This window comes from Thamnophis elegans, chromosome 12 (assembly GCF_009769535.1).
Source record: "Thamnophis elegans isolate rThaEle1 chromosome 12, rThaEle1.pri, whole genome shotgun sequence".
Classification (NCBI taxonomy): domain Eukaryota; kingdom Metazoa; phylum Chordata; class Lepidosauria; order Squamata; family Colubridae; genus Thamnophis; species Thamnophis elegans.
This window is the reverse complement of record NC_045552.1, coordinates 40,827,738-40,848,313: the sequence shown is the minus strand read 5'-3', so window position 1 is coordinate 40,848,313 and position 20,576 is coordinate 40,827,738. Positions and strand designations below refer to the sequence as shown.

Sequence of the window (20,576 nt, the reverse complement as noted above, 5' to 3'; positions counted from 1 at the left end):
TGCCATATTCATGCCAAGTGAGCCTCGGTGGCGCAGTGGTTAGAGTGCAGTACTGCAGGCTACTTCTGCTGACTGCCAGCTGCCTTCAATTTGGCAGTTCAAATCTCACCAGACTCAAGGTTGACTCAGCCTTCCGTCCTTCTGAGGTGGGTAAAATGAGGACCCAGGTTGTTGGGGGCAAGATGCTGACTCTGTAAACCTCTTAGGGCTGTAAAGTGGCATGTAAGTCTAAGGGCTATTGCTATTTGTGTTAACCTGCCGTTACTTTTTTCAATTCTAGAAAAATCTAATCTTCTTTCGGACATTGGCTCTCGTCTTTGGTTTACCTACAGAAGAAAATTTTCACCCATTGGTAAGTTTTGCTTCCTGGCCTGATGAGGTTTTGCCCCTCTCGTTCCCTTCTGATTGTGAAAACAGGATTTCCGTAAGAGCATGAACAAGTCGTTCTGAACAAGAGCTCTTGCCAGTATTAGTGGTGTGTTTTTTGTTTGTTTGTTTGTTTAAAAAGGCCTTGGCAATATCTGCTTGTCCCTGATGGAGAGGGTTGCTCAAGGCCAAACAGGGCCTCCACTCTAGGCCTGGATCCAGTGAAACCTTTAGAGTCTGACATGGTTGTTTTGAGTGACATAAATACAGGTCGTCCTCAACTTATGACCATATTTGAGCCTGGAATTATGGTTACAATTGATTGCGGTCATTAAATGAGCCACCACGTGACTGGCCTGATTTTTTTTTTGCAGTGGTTGTTACACTGCAGTCACTAAGCAAAACACTTGAATCATTAAGTAAATCCATTCTCCCTAGTTTATTTTATTTATTTATTAATATAATTTATAGGCCGCCCAATCCCGAAGGACTCCGGGTGGCTTACAAAACGAAGGAAGAAGAGATAATAAAAAGAAAAGACAGATTTAACTGTCTGGCATTTTTTTTGCTGGAAAAACAGAAAGTAAACATCAGAAACTGGCAAAAAAATAATAATCAGAAATCATTGTCATGTGACCACAAGACCCTGCAAGCAGCCATAAAAGTGAGCTGGTGGCCAAGCTCTGAAAATGCAATCACATTATCGCAGGACATCATAACTTCAAAATTCGGTCATAAATAGCTTTGTGGGCGGATTGGGAGGCTCCATTATATAGCAATAGCACTTAGACTTATATACAGCTTCACAGTGCTTTGCAGCCCTCTCTAAGTGGTTTACAGAGTCAGCCTATTGCCCCCAACAATCTGGGTCCCCATTTTACCCACCTCAGAAGGATGGAAGGCTGAGTCAACCTTGAGCCTGGTGAGATTCAATCTGCCAAACTGCTGGCAGCCGGTGATCAGCAGAAGTAGCCTGCAGTACTGCACTCTAACCACTGCGTCACTGCGCCTCATTATAACTTCAAATGGTCACTGAATGACTGGTTGTAAATTGAGGATTGCCTATAAATCCAGAGGTGGGTTGCTAATTTTTTTACTACCGGTTTGGGTGCTCTCCTGCACATGTGCTACACATCCAGGCAGGGGGGCAGAGCCTCCCGCTACCATTACTATCGGTTCGCCCAATCCAGGCCAAATCGACAGCAACCCACCTCTGCTATGATCATTTAAACAGGTTTTTCCTGTGGGGGGTAAATATTGGGGCTGCTGCAGCTGGCTTTCCCCCTTCCATTTAAAAGTATCACTATCTCTTATCAGTGGTGGGATTCACTTATCTTCGCTACCAGTTTGCAAATGTGAGTGTGCTCTCTTCGCTCACTCGCACCACCTTCTGCACAGGAGCATTTTTATAATATTGCACATGCGCTCACAGCGCAATCACGAGCGAACCGGCGGTAGCCACTGCCGGAACCCATCCCTAATCAGAGAGGAGCCACTTTGGATAGCCAGGAACTTTACTTAATGTATTTGAGGATAATTGGGTGGAAGCCGTGGAAATGGATTGGAAAATGAGGGGTTTGGCCACATCATGCAGAGGGAGGGGTGGGATTTCTTTCCCCGGATTATTTCTCTTTATTTCTCAAAGTATGCTTCTGACAGGGTTGTTTCTGATGGGAATATATGGTTGAAATTGAAAATGGCACTACATTTACAGCTCATGTCTCTGACATGGTTGCAAATTTAGGATGATTATGGAGCACAGCTTAAAGAAAAACCGTAGCATTTCCTTTTGTGAATGCCCGCGATCTTCTTCCTTGGCTTTTCATCAGGCAAAAATGAAATGGCCTGGTTACAAATGGCAGCAGGCAGATAAAGATTCTTTTTGGTCCCTGGGGTAAAACCTGGGCTCTTGATCCAAGGAAGCATCAAGTTTTGTGCCTTCCATTTTAATGACAAACTAAGTATTTTCTTCTCACTCCCAAGGTGGTACAGGTCCTTCGTCAGATGCTGGCTGGGGTTGCATGTTGCGGTGTGGACAGATGATGTTGGCTCAGGCTCTGATCTGTCAACATTTGGGAAGAGGTAAGAGTCTCTCTCTCTCCCCCCCCCCCCACTCTCTCACACACACCTCTATCTGTCTGTCTGTCTGTCTATCTATCATCTGATATAGCTGCCCATCTCATAAGCAAGTGACACTGTGAGATGGGTATAACAGAACAAAATATCTAAAATAATTATTAACACATTTTTTAAAAAACTATAAAAAAAAGAACTAAAACAATATAGCAGATGAAATGATATTAATAGTAATGGACCAACCTCATTAGTTCATCTGTCACTTGTTAAGCTAACAGGGCAATTGTAAAGTGGCCATAGCAGTTGTTAAGTGAATGCCATGGTTGCTAAATGAACAAATGGTTCACTAAGGGTGTGGTTTTGCCAAAAATTGGATGTAAATGCTGGCTTTTGGCCAGACCATCATAAAACATCATGGGATATTATAAACAGCCATAAAAGCGGCCCAATTGCCAAGCACCTAAAAGTTAGTTATGTAACTGCATGGTGTGTGTGTGAGAGAGAGGGGGAGACCATTAGAACTTCAAGTTAGTGTTGTAGGTAGATCTGTTGTAATTTTGAAAGGCCACTAAGTAACTAGGGGTATTGAGAATGGCTATTTTAAAGCAAATGAGTGAAGAACAACCCAACCCATAAGAGGTTACAGAGATCTTCTATATAACATAGCTGTCCATAGCAACACAGCCATATAGACCTTTCCATTATGGCACCTACTTAGAAGATAGTCTGCTCTATGACCTCTGTGGGATTGGCTGAAAGTGCACACAGAGTATTTTATCACCCAAAGATACTACAGGTCACTTAGCAAATCCCACAGAGGTCATTAGAACAGACTGTCTTCTAAGAAGGATTGCAATATACATTTCTTTCTTTGAACGATCACCTTTAATTCTTTTGTTCTTTGTGGGAATGTGACATCACATTTAAAATCTTTAATAATTTTTTCTTGCAGATTGGCAGTGGGAGGAATACAAAAAGCAACCAGAAGAATATAAAAAGATTTTGTGCTGCTTCCTGGACAGAAAAGATTGCTGTTACTCAATTCATCAAATGGGTAAGTGCAGAATTTGAGAGCAATGTGTAGTCCTAATTGTTGTATCATTTGGAGTGTGTTAGATTAAGGCAAAATCCCATCTGGTGGTGAAATAAAGACAAATGTTGGCAGAAATACAAAGTTAAAAAAAACAAAACAGGGAAGAATTTGGGCAAAAGAGAAGCCAATGCTGATGTCATACTAGGGAGATCCTCACAGTGTCAGCATGGAATCAAACCAAGCAAAGTCGTAACAATTTTAATGGATGTGTAGTGCAGTGTTTTTCAACCTTTTTTGTGCAAAGCACACTTTTTTCATGAAAAAAATCACGAGGCACACCACCATTAGAAAAGGGAGGACTGGAACACCGAAGGAGACGCGCCGCTGGTAACACTTACCAAGTTGACAGCGCGCGTTCTCCTCGCTGCTCCGGTCCTCCACGATTGTTGCTATGGGCGCACGCATGGGATGTCAGTGACGTCCCTGCGTGCGCTACCTCCCGGCGGTCCCCACGTTTTTAAAGTAAACGCGGGGCCGCCGGGACTTAATAGAGGCATCCCTGTGTCCCGAAAGCAACTTTCGGGACACAGAGATGTCCCGAGAGCAACTTTCGGGACACAGAGATATCCCGAGGCAAAAACACCCGGCGGGTGTTTTTCCCACGGCACACCTTACACTATGTCACGGCACACTAGTGTGCCGCGGCACAGTGGTTGAAAAACACTGGTGTAGTGAGACCGTGAGTTCTAGTCCTCCCGTAGGCACAAAGCCAATTGGGTGACTTTGGCTAGTCATTCTCTCTGAGCCCTAGAAAACGGCAATGGCAAGCTACTTTCAAAAAATTTGCCAAGAAAATTGCAGGGACTTATCCAGGAGAATGACTTGAAAGCATACACACACACAAAAACTAAATTTGCACATTATGCTAAACCATGATTACAATCACAGTAGTTTGGTTGTTATATTCCTCTTGGCTCTTGTTGCTGGGTTAAAATGTAAGAGAAAATACACAATTGCAGTCAAAGCAGAAAGCAAAAGTTGAAAACTCGTGCCTTGAAATTAAATCACCATCTGCCAGTTAAAATGGACCTCACGAAACTTCAAAAAAATCCAAAGTTTATCTGAATAACAGCATTCTCGTTAGTTGATTTTGCTTGCAAGGAAGCTCCAGTGTTTGCAAGAGGTCCTCTAATATTCCTGCCAAATACACCTGTGGTGTCAGTGTGGCAGTCCAGCTGCCTTCTTTATTCAGTTCTTAAAATCTGGGCAGAGTTTCAAAAGGGAGGATCCGGTCTCTGAAACACTATGGTCATGCATGATGTGCAGCTTTGTCTCTTGAAACGGACGGGTTGCCCTGAAATTGTGAAACCCCACGTTTCCCATTTCAAGAGTCTGCTGAAGAGCCTGAGATTAACCGTCTGCACATTTCAAAGGCAGCCCACCATAAAGCATTTTGTAGGAGACTAAGTGAACTTGAGGGAGGCATCTCTCCCTTGCAAGGCCCAGCAGGCAGTTTGGGAACATCCTTCCATTGTGTGATACCACACGCTGGTATCATATCCGTTCCCATCTCGGCTTCTGCTAAAGCTGGGAGCAGTGGTGGGATTCAAAATTTTCTTACTACCGGTTCTGTGGGCCTGGCTTGGTGCACATGGCAAGGGAAGGATACTGCAAAATCTCCATTCCCTCCCCACTCCAGGGGAAGGATACTGTAAAATCTCTATTCCCTCCCCAGTTCTCTGAACTGCTCAAAATTTCCGCTACCGGTTCTCCAGAACTGGTCAGAACCTGTTGAATACCACCTCTGGGCTGGAGGTTCTTTCTGCTTGACCTCTTAAGGGGTAGATTTCCACTCCCAGAATCCCCCAGCCGGGATGGCTATGCCGAGCATGATGGGAGCTGAATACCGAGAGATCTGTGCTTGGACTGTCTCACCCTTCTGCCCACCCAAAGTTTAACTAAATTACTTGGACACGGGTTAATATGTTCAGGCGGTTTTGCTCCTGAATCTTTTGAGAGATACTCAAATGTAATATTACAATAAATTTCCATTTAACAGGCAAATGTCATTTTCTGACATTCTTTATTTTTTGTCTGTTTCTGTTCCTGATCCACACAGCACAGATGGGTGTTGGCGAAGGGAAATCTATTGGGGAATGGTTCGGACCAAATACTGTTGCCCAAGTACTCAAGTAAGGCAGCATGTGCATTCTGCAATAGGGGTGTGGGATTTATACAGGTCGTCCTCACTTAATGACTGTTGAAAGTTAGACCCCCCCAAAAGATACTTGTGACTCGCTTTCAGAGTTACAACTGCTACACTCCTGTCTCCACGGTCACGATTGCATTTGGGGCACCTGTCCACTGTGTCACATTTATAACCAGTTGCAGCATTCTGTGGTCATGTGATTTATTTGAGATGCTTTGGGGGCAATTTCTGGCATTTTTTAGCTGGGCCAGTGGATTCGTTTAACAACCATGTGATTCAGTTAACTGTGGTGACTTGCTTTCTGGCCATTAGAAACATGGTTGTAAAATCAAGCCAGGTCACATTGTGAACTACTTAACAACCACAATACTTGCAACTGGAATTCCATGCTCAGTTGTCATTAAGTGAGAACTCCCTGTAGTTGTAGAGAAAAAGACTTTGGTCCAATGGCTGAAGGACACAAAGACAGCTTAATTTCTTGTGCTTGCATTTGATTCTTTAGTCATCAGCCCATTTTACCACCGTTAACCGTTAACTGTGAAGATTCATGATTGTTTGTAGCTGAACTACCAATTTATTTATTTTTGGCACATTTAAATGTGGTTTCCTGCTTTCTGCAAACTAAGAATCCTGCGGATGTATTGGGAAAGTGACTCCCAGAATTCCTAGCCACCAAATACCGTATTTTTTGGAGTATAAGATGCACCAAGAGGTAAATTAAAAAAAAAAGTTTTTGCATTCTGGAAACCTCTCAAAACGGCCCGTTTTCAGGAAATGGGCTGTGCTTCCCCCCCCCCCAAAGGCACAAATAGGCTTTAGGGGGCTTGAAGAGTGCTCCTGGGGGGTGCCCCCCCAAAAAACGAGTAAAAAACCGCTCAATTTTTTGCAAAAACGGGCCCATTTTTTTTTTGTCAAAAAAATGCATGCATAACCTTTAGGAGGCTTATAGAGTACTCCTGGGGACTGGGGGAGGGTGAGCAAAAATGGCCCGTTTTTCACTCATTTCTGCCCTCTCCAACCCCCAGGAGTTCTCTGAAAGCTTTCTACAGGCTCTGTATGGCCATTTTGGTGAAGGGGCGGGGTTTCAGGAGGCAAAAAATTCTGTATTCAGTGTATAAGACACACCCAGATTTTCAACCTCTTTTTTGAGGGGAAAAGGTGCGTCTTATACTCCCAAAAATATGGTACTTCTGGAAAATGCCATCTTAAGAAAGGCAACTTTAAGTGGTTACTTCAAGCTTTATAGTTTGGGTTATAAGTATGCAAAATATTTATACATTGTGTTTATGTTTTTCTTTAACATTTTTTTTAAGTTTATAATATAGCATGCAAAGAAAATGCAAAAGTAAATAAGGAAGTTAGGGAAGAGAAAAGTTTTCTGCTTGTTTATTTAAAAACCTGCTAAAGATCCAAACTTGTTTAATTTCCTCATCAAATATTCTATACTATTTTGGATCTTGCAGAAATATCACCAAATCACCAGCAAAGGCCTTCAGTTTTGACACTTCCTTCTTAATGTTTATGTCTCTTACTTTTCCCATTTTTCCTGATATCCCTATTCAAAACTTCCAACATCAGGATAAGCAGCAAAGGAGACAAAGGACATCCTTGTCTTGTACCCTTTGGGATTTCGCATGAGTTAGGTCACTGTTAATAGCAGTTTTGGCTTGCTGTGATATATATATATATATACACAGCTTTAACTCCTAAAATAAAATTCCAAGGACGTTAAACATACAGACCCAATTTAAGCTTCTGGGACTTTAAACATAAAGACCCAATCTAAGTTGCCAAAGGCCTTCTCTGCATCTAAGAATATTAGTGCTTCCTGTTGTTCCTTATGCTAATTGTAAATATTCAATAATATTCAAAACAATTCTCATGTTGTTTCTTAACTGTCTTTTTGCCAGCAAGTAAGATTCACCTGTAAAACTTTATTTAGTCTTTCTACCAAAACTGCAGCGAATGTGTTTATATTTTGAAGTTTTAAGCTTCTGAAGTTAAAAGCTTACATTTTTAGGCTTTAAGCTCTCTGCTCTGTATCAGAAGCATTGGGAAAACGAGATCACTGTTGAGAAACTACCGTAAGCAGGAGAAGATGTAAGCATTGGAAGGACTTAGTAATAAGTACAGGTAGTCCTTGACTTACAACAGTTCATTTAGTGACAATTCGAAGTCATAACGGCACTGAAAAACATGACTTAGGACCATCTTTCACACTTACGACGGTTGTGGCATCCTCATGGCCAGGTGATTTACATTCAGGTGTTTGACAACTGGTTAATATTTATGACAGTTGGGGTCATGTGACCTTTTCAACCTTCTGACAAGCAAAAGCAATGGGGAACTCAGATTCACTTAACAACCGTGTTACTAATTTAACAACTGCAGTGATTAACAAATGTGGCAAGAAAAGTCGTAAAATGTGACAAAACTCACGTATAGAATTTCCCATTTAGCAACATAAATCCTGAGCTCAATCGTTGTTGTACTTTGAGGTTTACTTGTATTGCACATGCTTTTTGACTAACTGCTGTCTTGCTTTGTTCAGGAAACTTGCACTCTTTGATGAATGGAATTCCTTAGCTGTTTACGTGTCTATGGACAACACGGTGGTGATTGAAGATATCAGTAAGTTTTTAATCATCATCAGAACCTGAGCAAGTTTGAATTCACTTTCATTTTGAAGCCTCATATAGAATCACAAAAAGGAAAAAACATGAGTCTCAAAGCTTGGAAGAATAAATCTCTGGTTCCAGTGATCAAATGCGATCTGGAAAATATTGTCTGTAGTTACCTAAATTAAAAGGGGCGTGGTGGCTCAGTGGCTAAGATGCTGAGCTTGTCGATCAGAAAAGTTGGCAGTTCGGTAGTTCCAATCCCTAGTGCCACATAATGGAGTGAGCTCCCGTTACTTGTCCCAGCTTCTGCCAACCTAGCAGTTCAAAAACACGTTAAAAATGCAAGTGGAAAAATAGGAACCACCTTTGGTGGAAAGGTAACAGCATTCTGTGCACCTTCAGCATTTAGTCATGCCAGTCACATGACCACGGAGACGTCTTCGGACAGTGTTGGCTCTTTGGCTTTGAAATGGAAATGAACACCGCCGCTTAGAGTCAGTAACGGCTACCATATATGTGCGAGGGGAACCTTTATCTTTTACCTGAATTAAAATTCCTTTTTAACATCCTTGTTTAAAAGGATTTAGCTTATAACAAACTGGAAACAATAGAATAATAGAGTTACCAGGATGAAGCCTATTATTTTTCACCTTTGTGAAATATGTGCGTAGGGAACCTTTACCTTTCTTAAACTAAGGTTCACCCCATATAGAACATGTAAACAGTAACAGAAACAAACTCTCCTTATTTATCCAAGTCTTAAAATGCATCTGTTTGATATTCATAGCTTTCTTGACTTCCTTAATTGTAGGGAGAACCACTACAATTTTCTTAATTCTGGGTTCTTTCTGCAAAAAAGAGGGTTTGTCCTAACCAACAAATCCCTGTGAATATGGAATTTCTCACATTTCACAAATGAGTGGAGCGGTCTGTTTCAGTTTTATTTTCTTTATAAACTGGGATATATGCTGAAAATATTTCTAATTGCAAGGTAATATTCTTTGGCTACTGACAAAATAATAGGGAATTGAGAAATAAGGGTTTCTTTTCTTTCTTTTTTCTATCTTTTTTCCCAGAAAAAATGTGCCGGGCCCCACCCCAGGGTTGCCCCAGGTCTCACTGCAGTTCACTGTCCTATAGGAGCTCTGTCAACCCAGCCAAGACCCTGGGAGCTCCCGGTGGCAGTTGGAAGCCTCTGTTGCTGATCGTGCCCCTTCGCCTGGGGATAAACCACATCAATCCGGTTTATGTCGACGCTTTTAAGGTAGAGCTCTACGGCAGAAGTTGTGGAGGAGCTGGTTGGCTTAAGGAAGGATCTCAGCCATAAGAGATCAATTGTTTTATTAGACACGGACACACACATATAGGTATGGGCATGCACACACAAACACACCAGAGGTGGCATTTAGCAGGTTCTGACCAATTCTGGAGAACCGGAAGCGGAGATTTTGAGTAGTTCGGAGAACCAGTAAATACTGCCTCTGGCTGGCCCCGCCCCATCTCTTCTCTGCCTCCCGAGTCCCAGCTGATCGGGAGGGAATGGGGATTTTACAGTATCCTTCCCCTGCCACGCCCACCAAGCCATGCCACCCCTATCAAGCCATGCTCACAGAGCCGGTAGTAAATTTTTTTGAATCCCACCACTGAAACACACATGTCATAAGAATAACCATGAAAACATTGAAATCACCTGGATGGTCCAGAGTAGTAATTGATATAGGCAGTCCTCAACTTACAACCTCAACTGAGTTCAAAATTTTCTGATGCCAAGCCAGTGAATTTTGCCCCATTTTGCAAACCTTTCTTGCCACTGTTGTTAATCCCTGCAGCTGTTAAGTCAGTAAGATGGCTGTTAAGTGAATCTGGCTTCCCCATTGACTTTGCTTTTCAGAAGGTCGCAAAAGGGGATCACATGACCACGGGACACTGCAACCGTCATAAATATGAATCAGTTGCCAAGCATCTGAATTTCGTTCTTGTGACCATGGGGATGCTGCAATGGTTGTAAATGTGAAAAATGGTTGATAAGTCACTTTTTTCAGTACTGTTATAAGTTTGGTCACCAAACAAACTGTTGTAGGTTGAGGATTATCTGTACTAGAAAAATGAACGTACCTGATCGTGGTTTTACTTAGCGCTAGCAAAAGCACTTAGATATTATATACTGCTTCACAGTGCTTTACAGCCCTGTCTAAGTGGTTTACAGAGTCAGCATGTCACCCCTAATAATCTGGATCATCATTTTACTGACCTCAGAAAGATGGATGGCTGAGTCAAACCTGAGTCGGTGAGATTTGAACTGCCAAATTGCAGTCAGTCGGCAGTCAGCAGAAGTAGCCTGTAGTACTGCATTCTAACCACTCTGCCACTGTTTCATGAAAATGCTGAAATTGTATCAGAATTTAGGCCATCTTTAAAATACACAGCTTTAAGTTAATTCTGAGGTTCCATTAGCTCTTTGTTGCTTAATTTCTAATACACACTATCCTTCTTTATATTCTGAATGCACAGTAAAGTAATATGTATACTTTATCACGGTCACCGATCAGCAAAAGACAAGAATCTGTTTACGATAATATTAAAAGATCATACCAATAACAATAGTAAATAGTAACATCCATAACAATAACACACATTATATCATGCAGCTTGGATCGTGCCCATGTGTACTTGATGGATAAGTGGATAGGTATGAGCATAAGGGACACAATGGCTCAGTGGCTAAGACGTTAAGCTTGGCGATCAGAAAAGTCGGCGGTTCGAATCCCTAGCGTTGCGTAACGGAATGAGCTCCCGTTATTTGTCCCAGCTTCTGCCACCCTAGCAGTTCAAAAGCATACAAAAATGCAAGTAGAAAAATAGGAACTACCTTTGGTGGGAAAGGTAACAACATTCCGTGCGCCTTCAGCATTTAGTCATGCCGGCCACATGACCACGGAGACGTCTTTGAGCAGCGCTGGCTCTTTGGCTTTGAAACGGAATGAGAACTGCCTCCTAGAGTCAGGAACGACTAGCACATATGTGCAAGGGGAACCTTTATGAGTATAAATATAGATTCTCTAAAAATTGTTCGAGATTGTTACGAAAAATTGGTACAAGAAAACATCTTTAGTCCTGTAACTGAATTTTTCCTTGTGGTCATTGCAGCAGCAAAGAATTTTGCTACTGCAAGCGTAGTAGCCGAGGTTGTGTCCCGGAGGAGACAGTCTACATTAAAAACTGTCTGCTGTCCCTGGTAATCTCTCTAGTAAGGGGAGAAAGAATATTTATTGACCTAAAAGCACTGTGTAACTCACAGTGCAATAAGACACGTGTGATATCTTTGACTTCTCCTTTACCACAGATACATACTCACAGTTAAGCAATAGTGTAGTTCGGAGGCTGGTGACATTTTTGCAACTGGGAAATGTAATTTATTTCTGCTTTCTGCAGACATGGCAGGTTATAATGTTCAGCTCTTTCTTTGGCTTTTTGGCAGGATTTGGGGGCTGGTATTGAAAAATGTTAGCAACTGGTTCTCTGCCCAGTTTCTGAGGGCGTGGTGGGCATGGCCTTCTGCACTACAGCGGGGTGTGTGTGTGTGTGTGTTTTCGCCCTTCCCAGACTCCAGAGGCTTTCCCCAAGCCTCCAGGAACATGGCCTTCCCTTGGGCTCCGGAGGCTGGAAATGGGCCCATTTCCGGGCTTCTGGGAGGCTCATTTTTTGCCCTCCCAGAGCCTCTGTGTGGGCCCTGCACTTACCTGGCATGATGAACGGGCCACGTGGAGACTCCAGGGAGGGTAGGGATGAGGGCGGGGAGCAGCTGATTCTTGAAACAACCAGTTTGGCAAACTGGATGCAAAATTAACACCCTAACCCTTACCCTAACCCCAACCAGTGCAAACTGGCTGAATCCCACCCCTGGTGTGGGCAGATCCCAACTAAATAGATGTGAGAAGTCAGCCAGGAGCTTAAGGCATCTATTTTCCAACTTATTTTTCCAGGAAAACAGAAATGTCACGCCTCTGTAATTCTGTGATTTGAATATCTTTCTTTAGAAAACAGGTGAGGGTAGTGCCTTACTGGTCCTGGTCTAGCTCAAAATAAGCAGATTTTGACCCCGAAGGAACTAGGTAATAAGCTGCCTTGAATTCCGTTGCTGAAGGAAAGAAGTACAAACAGTATATTTGTGGGACAGTAAATATATTTTTTTTCTTTCTCCTTTGGATCTTTAGGAATGCTTTAAGATGCCACAATCTTTAGGAGCTTTAGGAGGAAAACCAAACAATGCCTACTACTTTATAGGATTTCTGGGTAAGGAAAAACGGAGCTGTTGCAGTAGTTCTGTTGAAGAATTCTTCGAAACCTGAAGTAGCAAATGAGAAGAACTCCATGGGAAAAGAGAAATCACAGTAAAGAGCTTATACTGAAGATTGGAATCCAGTCTATTCCCCACAGCCTTGGGCCTTGTAGGGAAGAATCACATAAGCCATGTTCATCTCAGCTTGTTTCTTAGCTGGAGAGAGGAGTACTTTAGGACTTGATTTGAAGAATGAAGCTCCCCCTCCCTTTGTATGGAAATCCAGATTTGGGGCCGTAGCAAATCCCGGAGTTTAGGTGGACAACTGCAGTGCAAAGCTGCCTGGTTTTCAGTTCCCCTCATGGCTACCCAACCCCTTTCTTTCTTCTTTCTTGTAGGAAATGAATTGATCTACCTGGACCCTCACACCACTCAGGTTTTTGTAGATTCGGATGAGAGTGGTGCAGTTGATGACCATAGCTTCCACTGCCAGCAAGCCCCCCACCGGATGAAGATAATGAATCTCGATCCCTCTGTAGCTTTAGTAAGTATCGTGATGGGGTGTTGTGGTCTGCCGGCGACCTGCGGAGCTGGTGGCAGAGTCAGACAGCGAGAAGGTTGGGGAAGAATATGGGTCAGTCCTAGAGTCTGGGGAAGGCTTGGACGAGGGCTCTGCGTTGGAGTCAGAGAGGGGGCCAAGGCCATCTGGGAGTTATGTGCTGCCCCCGGAGCCTCCAGAGTCAGACATCAGTGAGGCAGAGGAACGGGGAAGCCTGTTCCCAGTGCACGCATGCGCAGAGCTGTCAGAAGGCAAGAACAGTTAAGACAAAAGGGGCAACTCGGGAGTAAGGCTTGGAGGTGATTGGCCCCTCCCATAGGACACAAAGGAGGAGCAAAGGCACCTGAGCCTTTGCAGGAAGCGACCTTATTCGTTGTGGTCAGTTTAAATTCTGAAGCTTCATTTTGGCTCTGCTCCATGTGGCCTTGCTAACTGCCAATTAGGTCTTTGGCAGTGTTTCAAGGGAGATAAAGGTGGGTGCTTATCAGCCTTATCCCGAAGGACTGTGGCAGACTTCTGTCGGACTCTTTACAAACTATTTGTGACTCATTACTGGCTGTGAATAGACATAATTCACAGCTGTTGAAATAAAAAGAGGGTTTTGGGGACTAAGTATGTGCTTTTTACTGTCTCAGGAAGCCTAGGTCAGAACATGGGGTGTAGTGAGGAGGTGGACACACACACTACCTGCCCCCGCCCCCCTGAAGAATGTGCCTTGTTCAGGCTGCCGATTACATTTTCAAAGAAGTTTCAAGTTGGAATTGTGATAAATGGTTAAATGTAGTGCTAGTCATTAGGCCAGGGCTCTTCAAACTTAGCAACGTCAACTCCCAGAATTCCCCAGCCAGCCACAATTCTAGGAGTTGAACTCCACAAATTTATAAAGTTGCCAAGTTTGGAGACCCCTGTTTTAGACAGTTATACAACAGATTAATTTATAACCTAGTGTACTTGTTTTGACAGTGTATTATATACATTAAACTGCTGTGATTTGTAAAAAAGGCATTTTGGATAGACCAAGCAATAGCTTAGCATGCCTTGTGAACACAATTTGTGTGTGTATTTTGGCTTAGTTTTTACTGAGATGAGAAGCCACTCTGAAACTGTTCCGATTATTTGTGGGCGTTTTGTATGAGCACTTAATGCCCTCCCGAGCTGATTGGAAAGAATGTATAATGACCAGATGTTGCTATCATTGGATTATTCCTTGTTTTTCCTTCCTAATATTCTTCAATTGTTACAGGGATTCTTTTGTAAAGAAGAAAAGGACTTTGATAACTGGTGTAGCTTTGTACAAAAGGCAAGTATTAGGAAAGACAAATTATTATCATTTCTTGTTTTGTGTTTAACAGATTTACTAGTAGAAGGATTGATAATAACCTGAGGGATAGAAAGATTGAAAGAGAGATGCCCCCAGCTCTGATACATATTTGATGTTTGTTTATTCCATTGAACTGAATGGTGTTATAATTATTTTGTTGTTGTTTCTTTGCTGTGCTGATTTTTTTTTTAAACTTGTCTTCCTGAAGAGGGCATTGTAAGCTTCTGATCTTTTGTGCGCTTAATATATATGGTGTTTTAAATGGTGCTGTGATCTTACACGAGCAGCCCCAAAAGAAACCCACAAATAGAAAAAATGGAGTTATTACTTTCAAAAAGAGGGACGTGGTGGCTCAGTGGCTAAGACACTGAGCTTGTCGATCAGAAAGGTCAGCTGTTTGGTGGTTCGAATCCCTAGCGCCACATAACAGAGTGAGCTCCTGTTACTTGTCCCAGCTTCTGCCAACCTAGCACATAAAAATGCAAGTAGAAAAATAGGAATCACCTTTGGTGGGAAGAAAACAGCATTCCGTGAGCCTTTGGCATTTAGTCATGCCGGCCACATGACCACGGAGACATCGTCGGACAGTGCTGGCTCTTCAGCTTTGAAACACATGAGCACCGCCCCTACAGTCAGGAACGACTAGCACAGATGTGCGAGGGGAATTTTTACCTTTACCTTACTTTCTAAACATGGTTTTCCATTGGCCTGGAAATTCATTTGTTCCCTGCCTTTTAATGCCTCTCATTTGGTATTTAAGAATGAGAAGTAAATAGCATAGTGAATTTGAACTTTTGATGCAAAAAATAGCTCAAGTGATAAATACTTAATTTTGGATTATATTGTTTCATACAAAATGTAAAAAAGGGTTAACATAGAAAGGACAGGAAGGAATGGTTTATATTCCCCAGCTGTTGAACATTCAGCATGGCTTTTTGAAGGGTTGAGTGGCTAATACATTTTAAGGGCTGCAGTTTACAAATGGCATTTCTTCCCTCCCAGGAGATACATAAGAAGCAGAGTCTACGAATGTTTGAGCTGGTTCAGAAGCACCCACCACACTGGCCCCCTTTCATACCTCCCACAAAACCAGAAGTCACCACCACCGGAGCAGGTAGAGAGGGTGTTTCATGGGGATCTCCTTCCCTCCATTGTGCTGCATGGCTGTGATCTGTGTTACTTTATCCACACAATATGCTCTCACAGCCTTAACTCAGACTTGATTCATTGCCTGCATTTGCGCAATGCGCCCAATTGCAAAAGAAACTGAATTTTAGCATGTGGTGTGAATAAATCCCCAAGGATTAGAAGTGACCTATTTGGGCACTTGTCCCCAGGGAGTAAATTTCTGAATGGCAGCTCCTTAAAGCAGTGGCATACCCCTCGGAAGAGAGACAGCAATTGTGAGTGGGTGCTACTTTTATGCTCTGAAGCAACTCTTTGGAATCAAGGCCAAAGTTTGCTCACTTGCTTGAGCAAACTCATTGTCCATTTCTTCTGGATCAAAAAATGGATCAATTGGGGTGAAGTCAACATTAAGCAAAAGGGCCGCAGTGGCTCAGAGACTAAGACGCTGAGCTTGTGAATCAGAAGGTCAGCAGTTCGAATCCCTAGCGCCGCGTAACAGAGTGAGCTCCCGTTACTTGCCCCAGCTTCTGCCAACCTAGCAGTTCGAAAGCATGTAAAAAATGCAAGTAGAAAAATAGGAACCACCTTTGGTGGGAAGGTAATGGTGTTCCATGTGCCTTCGGCATTTAGTCATGCTGGCCACAAGACCACGGAGACATCTTTGGATAGCGCTGGCTCTTTGGCTTTGAAACGGAGATGAGCACTGTCCCCTACAGCCGGTAATGACTAGCACATATGTGCGAAGGGAACCTTTTCCTTTACAACATTAAGCATCTGTGACACCTTGTAGGGCATATTTTTGCCATAACAGAAAGAACTGTAAGGGTGTGTTCTTGTGATCAGCTAAGTTATACTGGGAGAGGTCATCTGCAATCTCTGATGGGTTGATTTATTCCTCACTCATTTGCTTTCCAACAGCCATTCTCCATCCAATTTCTCACATACAAGTAGTCCTCAACTTACAACAGTTCATTTAGTGACCAACGTTACAACAGTTGGGGGGAAAAGTGACTTATGGCCATTTTTCAAACTTATGACCGTTGCAGCATCCCCATGGTCACATAATCAAAATTTGGATGCTTGGCAACCAGTTCATATTTATGATAGCTGCAGTATCCCAGGGTCATGTGTTTCCCTTTTTGTAACCTCCTGACAACCAGAGTCAGTGGGGAAATAGATTCACTTAACCACACTATTACTAACTTAACAGGAAACTAACAGAACTGCAGCGGTTCCCTTAACAACTGTGGCAAGAAAGGTGGTCAAATGGGGTGAAGAAATTTTGGACTCCATTGAGGTTGCAAGTCGAGGACTACCTATAGCTGTGACGGCGAAGCTATGGCACGCATGACAGAGGTGGCACGCAGAGTCCTTTCTGATGGCACACGTGCCATTGCCCCAGGCCAGATCTCCTTGGCATTTCTTTCATGAGTTTCTGTTTCCCTGCAAACGAGGAAACAGAAACTCACAAAAGAAAAAGATCTTACCTCTTGCCATGCCGTCGGTCCCGCTGGCCAGCTGGTTTTCGCGTCTCTGCTGCACATACATGCATATCTGCGCATGTGCGCACATGTCAGTGAAAGTGAATGTCCGGACATGTGCACATTCACGCATGTCTGCACAGGCGCACATGCATGTCCACACAGCCCGTGCACACCAGTGGTGAAATTCAATTTTATTTGCTACTGGTTCTGTGGGCGTGGCTTGGTGGGCATGGCATGGCTTGGTGGGCATGGCAGGGGAAGGATAATGCAACATCCCCATTTCCTCCCGATCAACTGGGACTCAGGCAGAGAATAGATGGGGGCGGTGCCAGCCAGAGGTAGTATTTGGCAGTTCTCCGAACTACTCAAAATTTCCGCTACTGGTTCTCCAGAATTGGTCAGAATTTCACCCCTGGCACACACCTTTCAGTTTGGGCATGCACATGCGCGCAATTTGGGCACTCTGTGTCTAAAAGGTTCGCCATCACTGACCTGTAGTTAGGAGTTCCGTTTTTGGTATTCCCAGCCCCGGGGTCACCAGCTTGACAAAACTTGAATGGGGAGGTTTTTTTATAAGAGCGAACCTATTTTTACAAAGAAATCCAGTTTCTCCTTTTTTCTTAGAGCTCATTGACTCCACGGATAAACTCTTTGAAATGGAAGAAGAGTTTGAGATCTTGAGCGTATGAAGGCAACCTGGCGGGGAAGAAAACCACAGCGCCTTTCTCACCCTGAAGTGCCTGCCTGTGAACAGACACAAGACCTCAGGAGAACAGTTCCAAAAAAAAAGCACTTCTTGAGAAGGGCATGGATCCTGGCTCCCCAGCCCCTGTGTTTGTGCCCTCCCTCCATCCCACTCCCCCACTGTTCCCCAAGGAAAGAACCTTGTCTGAAGAAGCGCTCTCGGAAAACCCAAAAGCAAAAACTGGCTCGTCGTATTGCTGGGAACAGTCTTGCCAGCCTCAACAACAGCTGGATGGTAATTATAATATAATGCAATAGCTTTGCTCACGCGGAAGGCATGACCTTGTGCGAAGAGAACATTCACCTCTTGTTCCTTCACATGGACAATTTTTTTTAGGCGTCAATGTCATTGCCTTGTTTCCTTTTTCAACGATTCGGGGAAAACCCCGTGCTTTTATTCAATCTCTTCACATTTCTTTGCCACTGCACTTGGAAACCCCCCCCCCCCCAAAAGTGTTTTTAATGGAAGGACGCGTATAAAATGTGCAATTTTTCAGGAAAAAAAAAGTTTCTTGTTTCTAGGAAATACATTAATAAGCAGAGGACTTGGAAGGCAACCTTTCAACTCCTCCCGTGTTCTTGCAACATACAGAAGGTCTCTTTATAATTATGATGACCCCCTTTTTCACTTTGACTTTCACTTCAAATCATTATTAAACCTCTTTTGCTCCTGAGTAAAAGAAAACATGTTTTTTGTTTCAACTGTATCTTATTTATTTTAAATTAAACATTTACATGTTTCCCCTTGTTAAGAGCACTTTATTTGTGCATCTCATTTCTTAACCATTGAATAGGTTGGATGCCAGTTTGGGGAGTTGGAGCTTTTTAAGAACCAGAGAAGGGTATCTATCAAAATAAAAATTGCTGGTCTCTGTTTTCTGATTGTTTTCTACCCTGATATAGTAATGTGTGTGTAATATTCACTCCACAACATGTGGCCACATAGGTGACAAATTACATTAACCATCACTACACTGGCAGATTAAAAAATTGCATTAGCTATGCCATTGCCATATGCAGAATCCAATGCCTCATTGGTGGGAGTTTGCATGTATAGGTAGACCTCAACTTGCAATCATTTGTTTACTTCAAAGTTACAATGGCACTGAAAAAATTGCCTTACAACAGATATTCACATTTACAATCATGGCAACATCTTCAGGGTTGCAAAATCTGGGCACCTGGCAAGCAGCAGGTACAGGTAGTCCTCAATTTACGACCACACAATTGAGCCCCAAATTTATGTTGTTAAGGAGAAATTCGTTAAAGTGAGTTTTGCTCCATTTTACGACTTCCCCTGCCATGTTTGTTATGGGAATCCCTGCTGTTGTTAAGTGAATCTGGCTTCCCCATTGTCTCTACTTGTCAGAAGATTGCAAAAGGGGATCAGGTGATCACAGGACACAGCAGCTGTCATAAACATGAACCAGTTGTCCAGCATCAAAATGTAAATCACGTGACGTTGGGGATGCTGCAGAGGCCATAAGTGTGAAAAATGGTCATAAGTTGCTTTTTCAGTGCCGTCACTAAGTGAACTTTTGCAAGTTGAGGACTACCTGTATTTGTGATGGTTACAGCACCCCAGGATTATGAGACCTTTCCAGGTGTCTTCTGACAAGTCAACAGGGCAAACAGGATTCATTCAACCGCCGTGTGATTCACTTAACTGCAATGATCTGCTTAACAACCGTGGCAAAAAAAAGGTCATAAAATCAGGCACAACTGACTGCCTTAGCAACTGGAATTCTGTTCCCGGTTGTGATCGTAAGTTGAGGACCACTTGTAGTCTTCAGACCTAGTGATGTCCAGTGGTGTTTGACCACATCAGCATTTTGCATAACTGTATCATTTCTTACGACCGTTTGTTCAGCTCATCACTGTTCAAAGTTTCAGTGGTGCTGAAAAATGGAATGTATTACCAGTCCTGGCACTTCCGACATTGCAGCGTTCCTGCAGTCACATGATTGCAATAAGGTGCTTGGCAACCAGCAGGGATTTATGACAGTTGCTGTGTCCGGAGATCACATGTTCGCCATTTAGCCAAGCAGCTAATAAACAATAATAAAATTGTTTATTAGCTGCTTTGGCAGACAATAAAATTGGATGTGATTTAGCAACAGAAGATCCAGTCCCAATTGTGCTCATAAGTCAAAAGACTATCTCTACTTTCAAAATACGGGACTTGCCAAGAATTGGCCACCAAGAGTCAACACTGCCTGTATATTTGGGAGAAATTAATATAATTGTGGGCAGAAGATAGCATTTGTAGAGCTATTCATGAGCTTTAAAGAGTTGATCCTTTTTTTATAAAGGAGTGGATTTTTTTTTAAAAAAAACCTACATTATGGTTATGGGGATAATTTTTGTTCCCCAAATTGTTGCAACTCGAGACAGAGATGTACATGGGAACAAAAAACAACAACTACTACTTCTGAATATAAACAAAAAACCAGCAAAGACATTTGCTGATATTCTTTTCTGGGTTGGTTTGATTGATATAGTCATGTAGAACTGGGCCTCCACTTAAGCCTAATTTCTGTTTTACGCATTCAAAAATTTCTTTCAAAGTCTATTTAAATCTGAGCATCATCTCTGAAAATTGCCTTCTCTTTTGATCAAGACCTAAAAGTCCTGGAGGTTTATATGAGGATGGATAACAAACTGTTGCTGATGATTTAATTAGTGTTTTTGGCCACTGAAGAAAGTTGGACTACATGATCTCTGGGGTCCTTTCTAACTCAATTCTATTTTGGTCA

The 20,576-nt window shown here is 42.7% G+C and overlaps 1 protein-coding gene across 2 annotated transcripts in view; it reads left to right on the top strand.

Annotated features, from left to right (window-relative positions):
* ATG4A (autophagy related 4A cysteine peptidase) overlaps nucleotides 1-18,694 on the top strand; it is a 30,924-nt gene extending 12,230 nt beyond the window's left edge. For both annotated transcript variants that reach the window (XM_032227560.1, XM_032227559.1), the window contains exons 3-13: nucleotides 281-352; nucleotides 2,350-2,448; nucleotides 3,395-3,496; nucleotides 5,595-5,667; nucleotides 8,236-8,315; nucleotides 9,382-9,569; nucleotides 12,520-12,598; nucleotides 12,983-13,128; nucleotides 14,387-14,443; nucleotides 15,467-15,578; nucleotides 17,701-18,694. In XM_032227560.1, the coding sequence (XP_032083451.1) occupies nucleotides 281-352; nucleotides 2,350-2,448; nucleotides 3,395-3,496; nucleotides 5,595-5,667; nucleotides 8,236-8,315; nucleotides 9,382-9,569; nucleotides 12,520-12,598; nucleotides 12,983-13,128; nucleotides 14,387-14,443; nucleotides 15,467-15,578; nucleotides 17,701-17,765 (1,073 nt within the window). In that variant the 3' untranslated portion in view covers nucleotides 17,766-18,694. The remainder of the gene's footprint in view (nucleotides 1-280; nucleotides 353-2,349; nucleotides 2,449-3,394; nucleotides 3,497-5,594; nucleotides 5,668-8,235; nucleotides 8,316-9,381; nucleotides 9,570-12,519; nucleotides 12,599-12,982; nucleotides 13,129-14,386; nucleotides 14,444-15,466; nucleotides 15,579-17,700) is intronic.
* The last annotated feature ends 1,882 nt before the right edge of the window (nucleotides 18,695-20,576 follow it).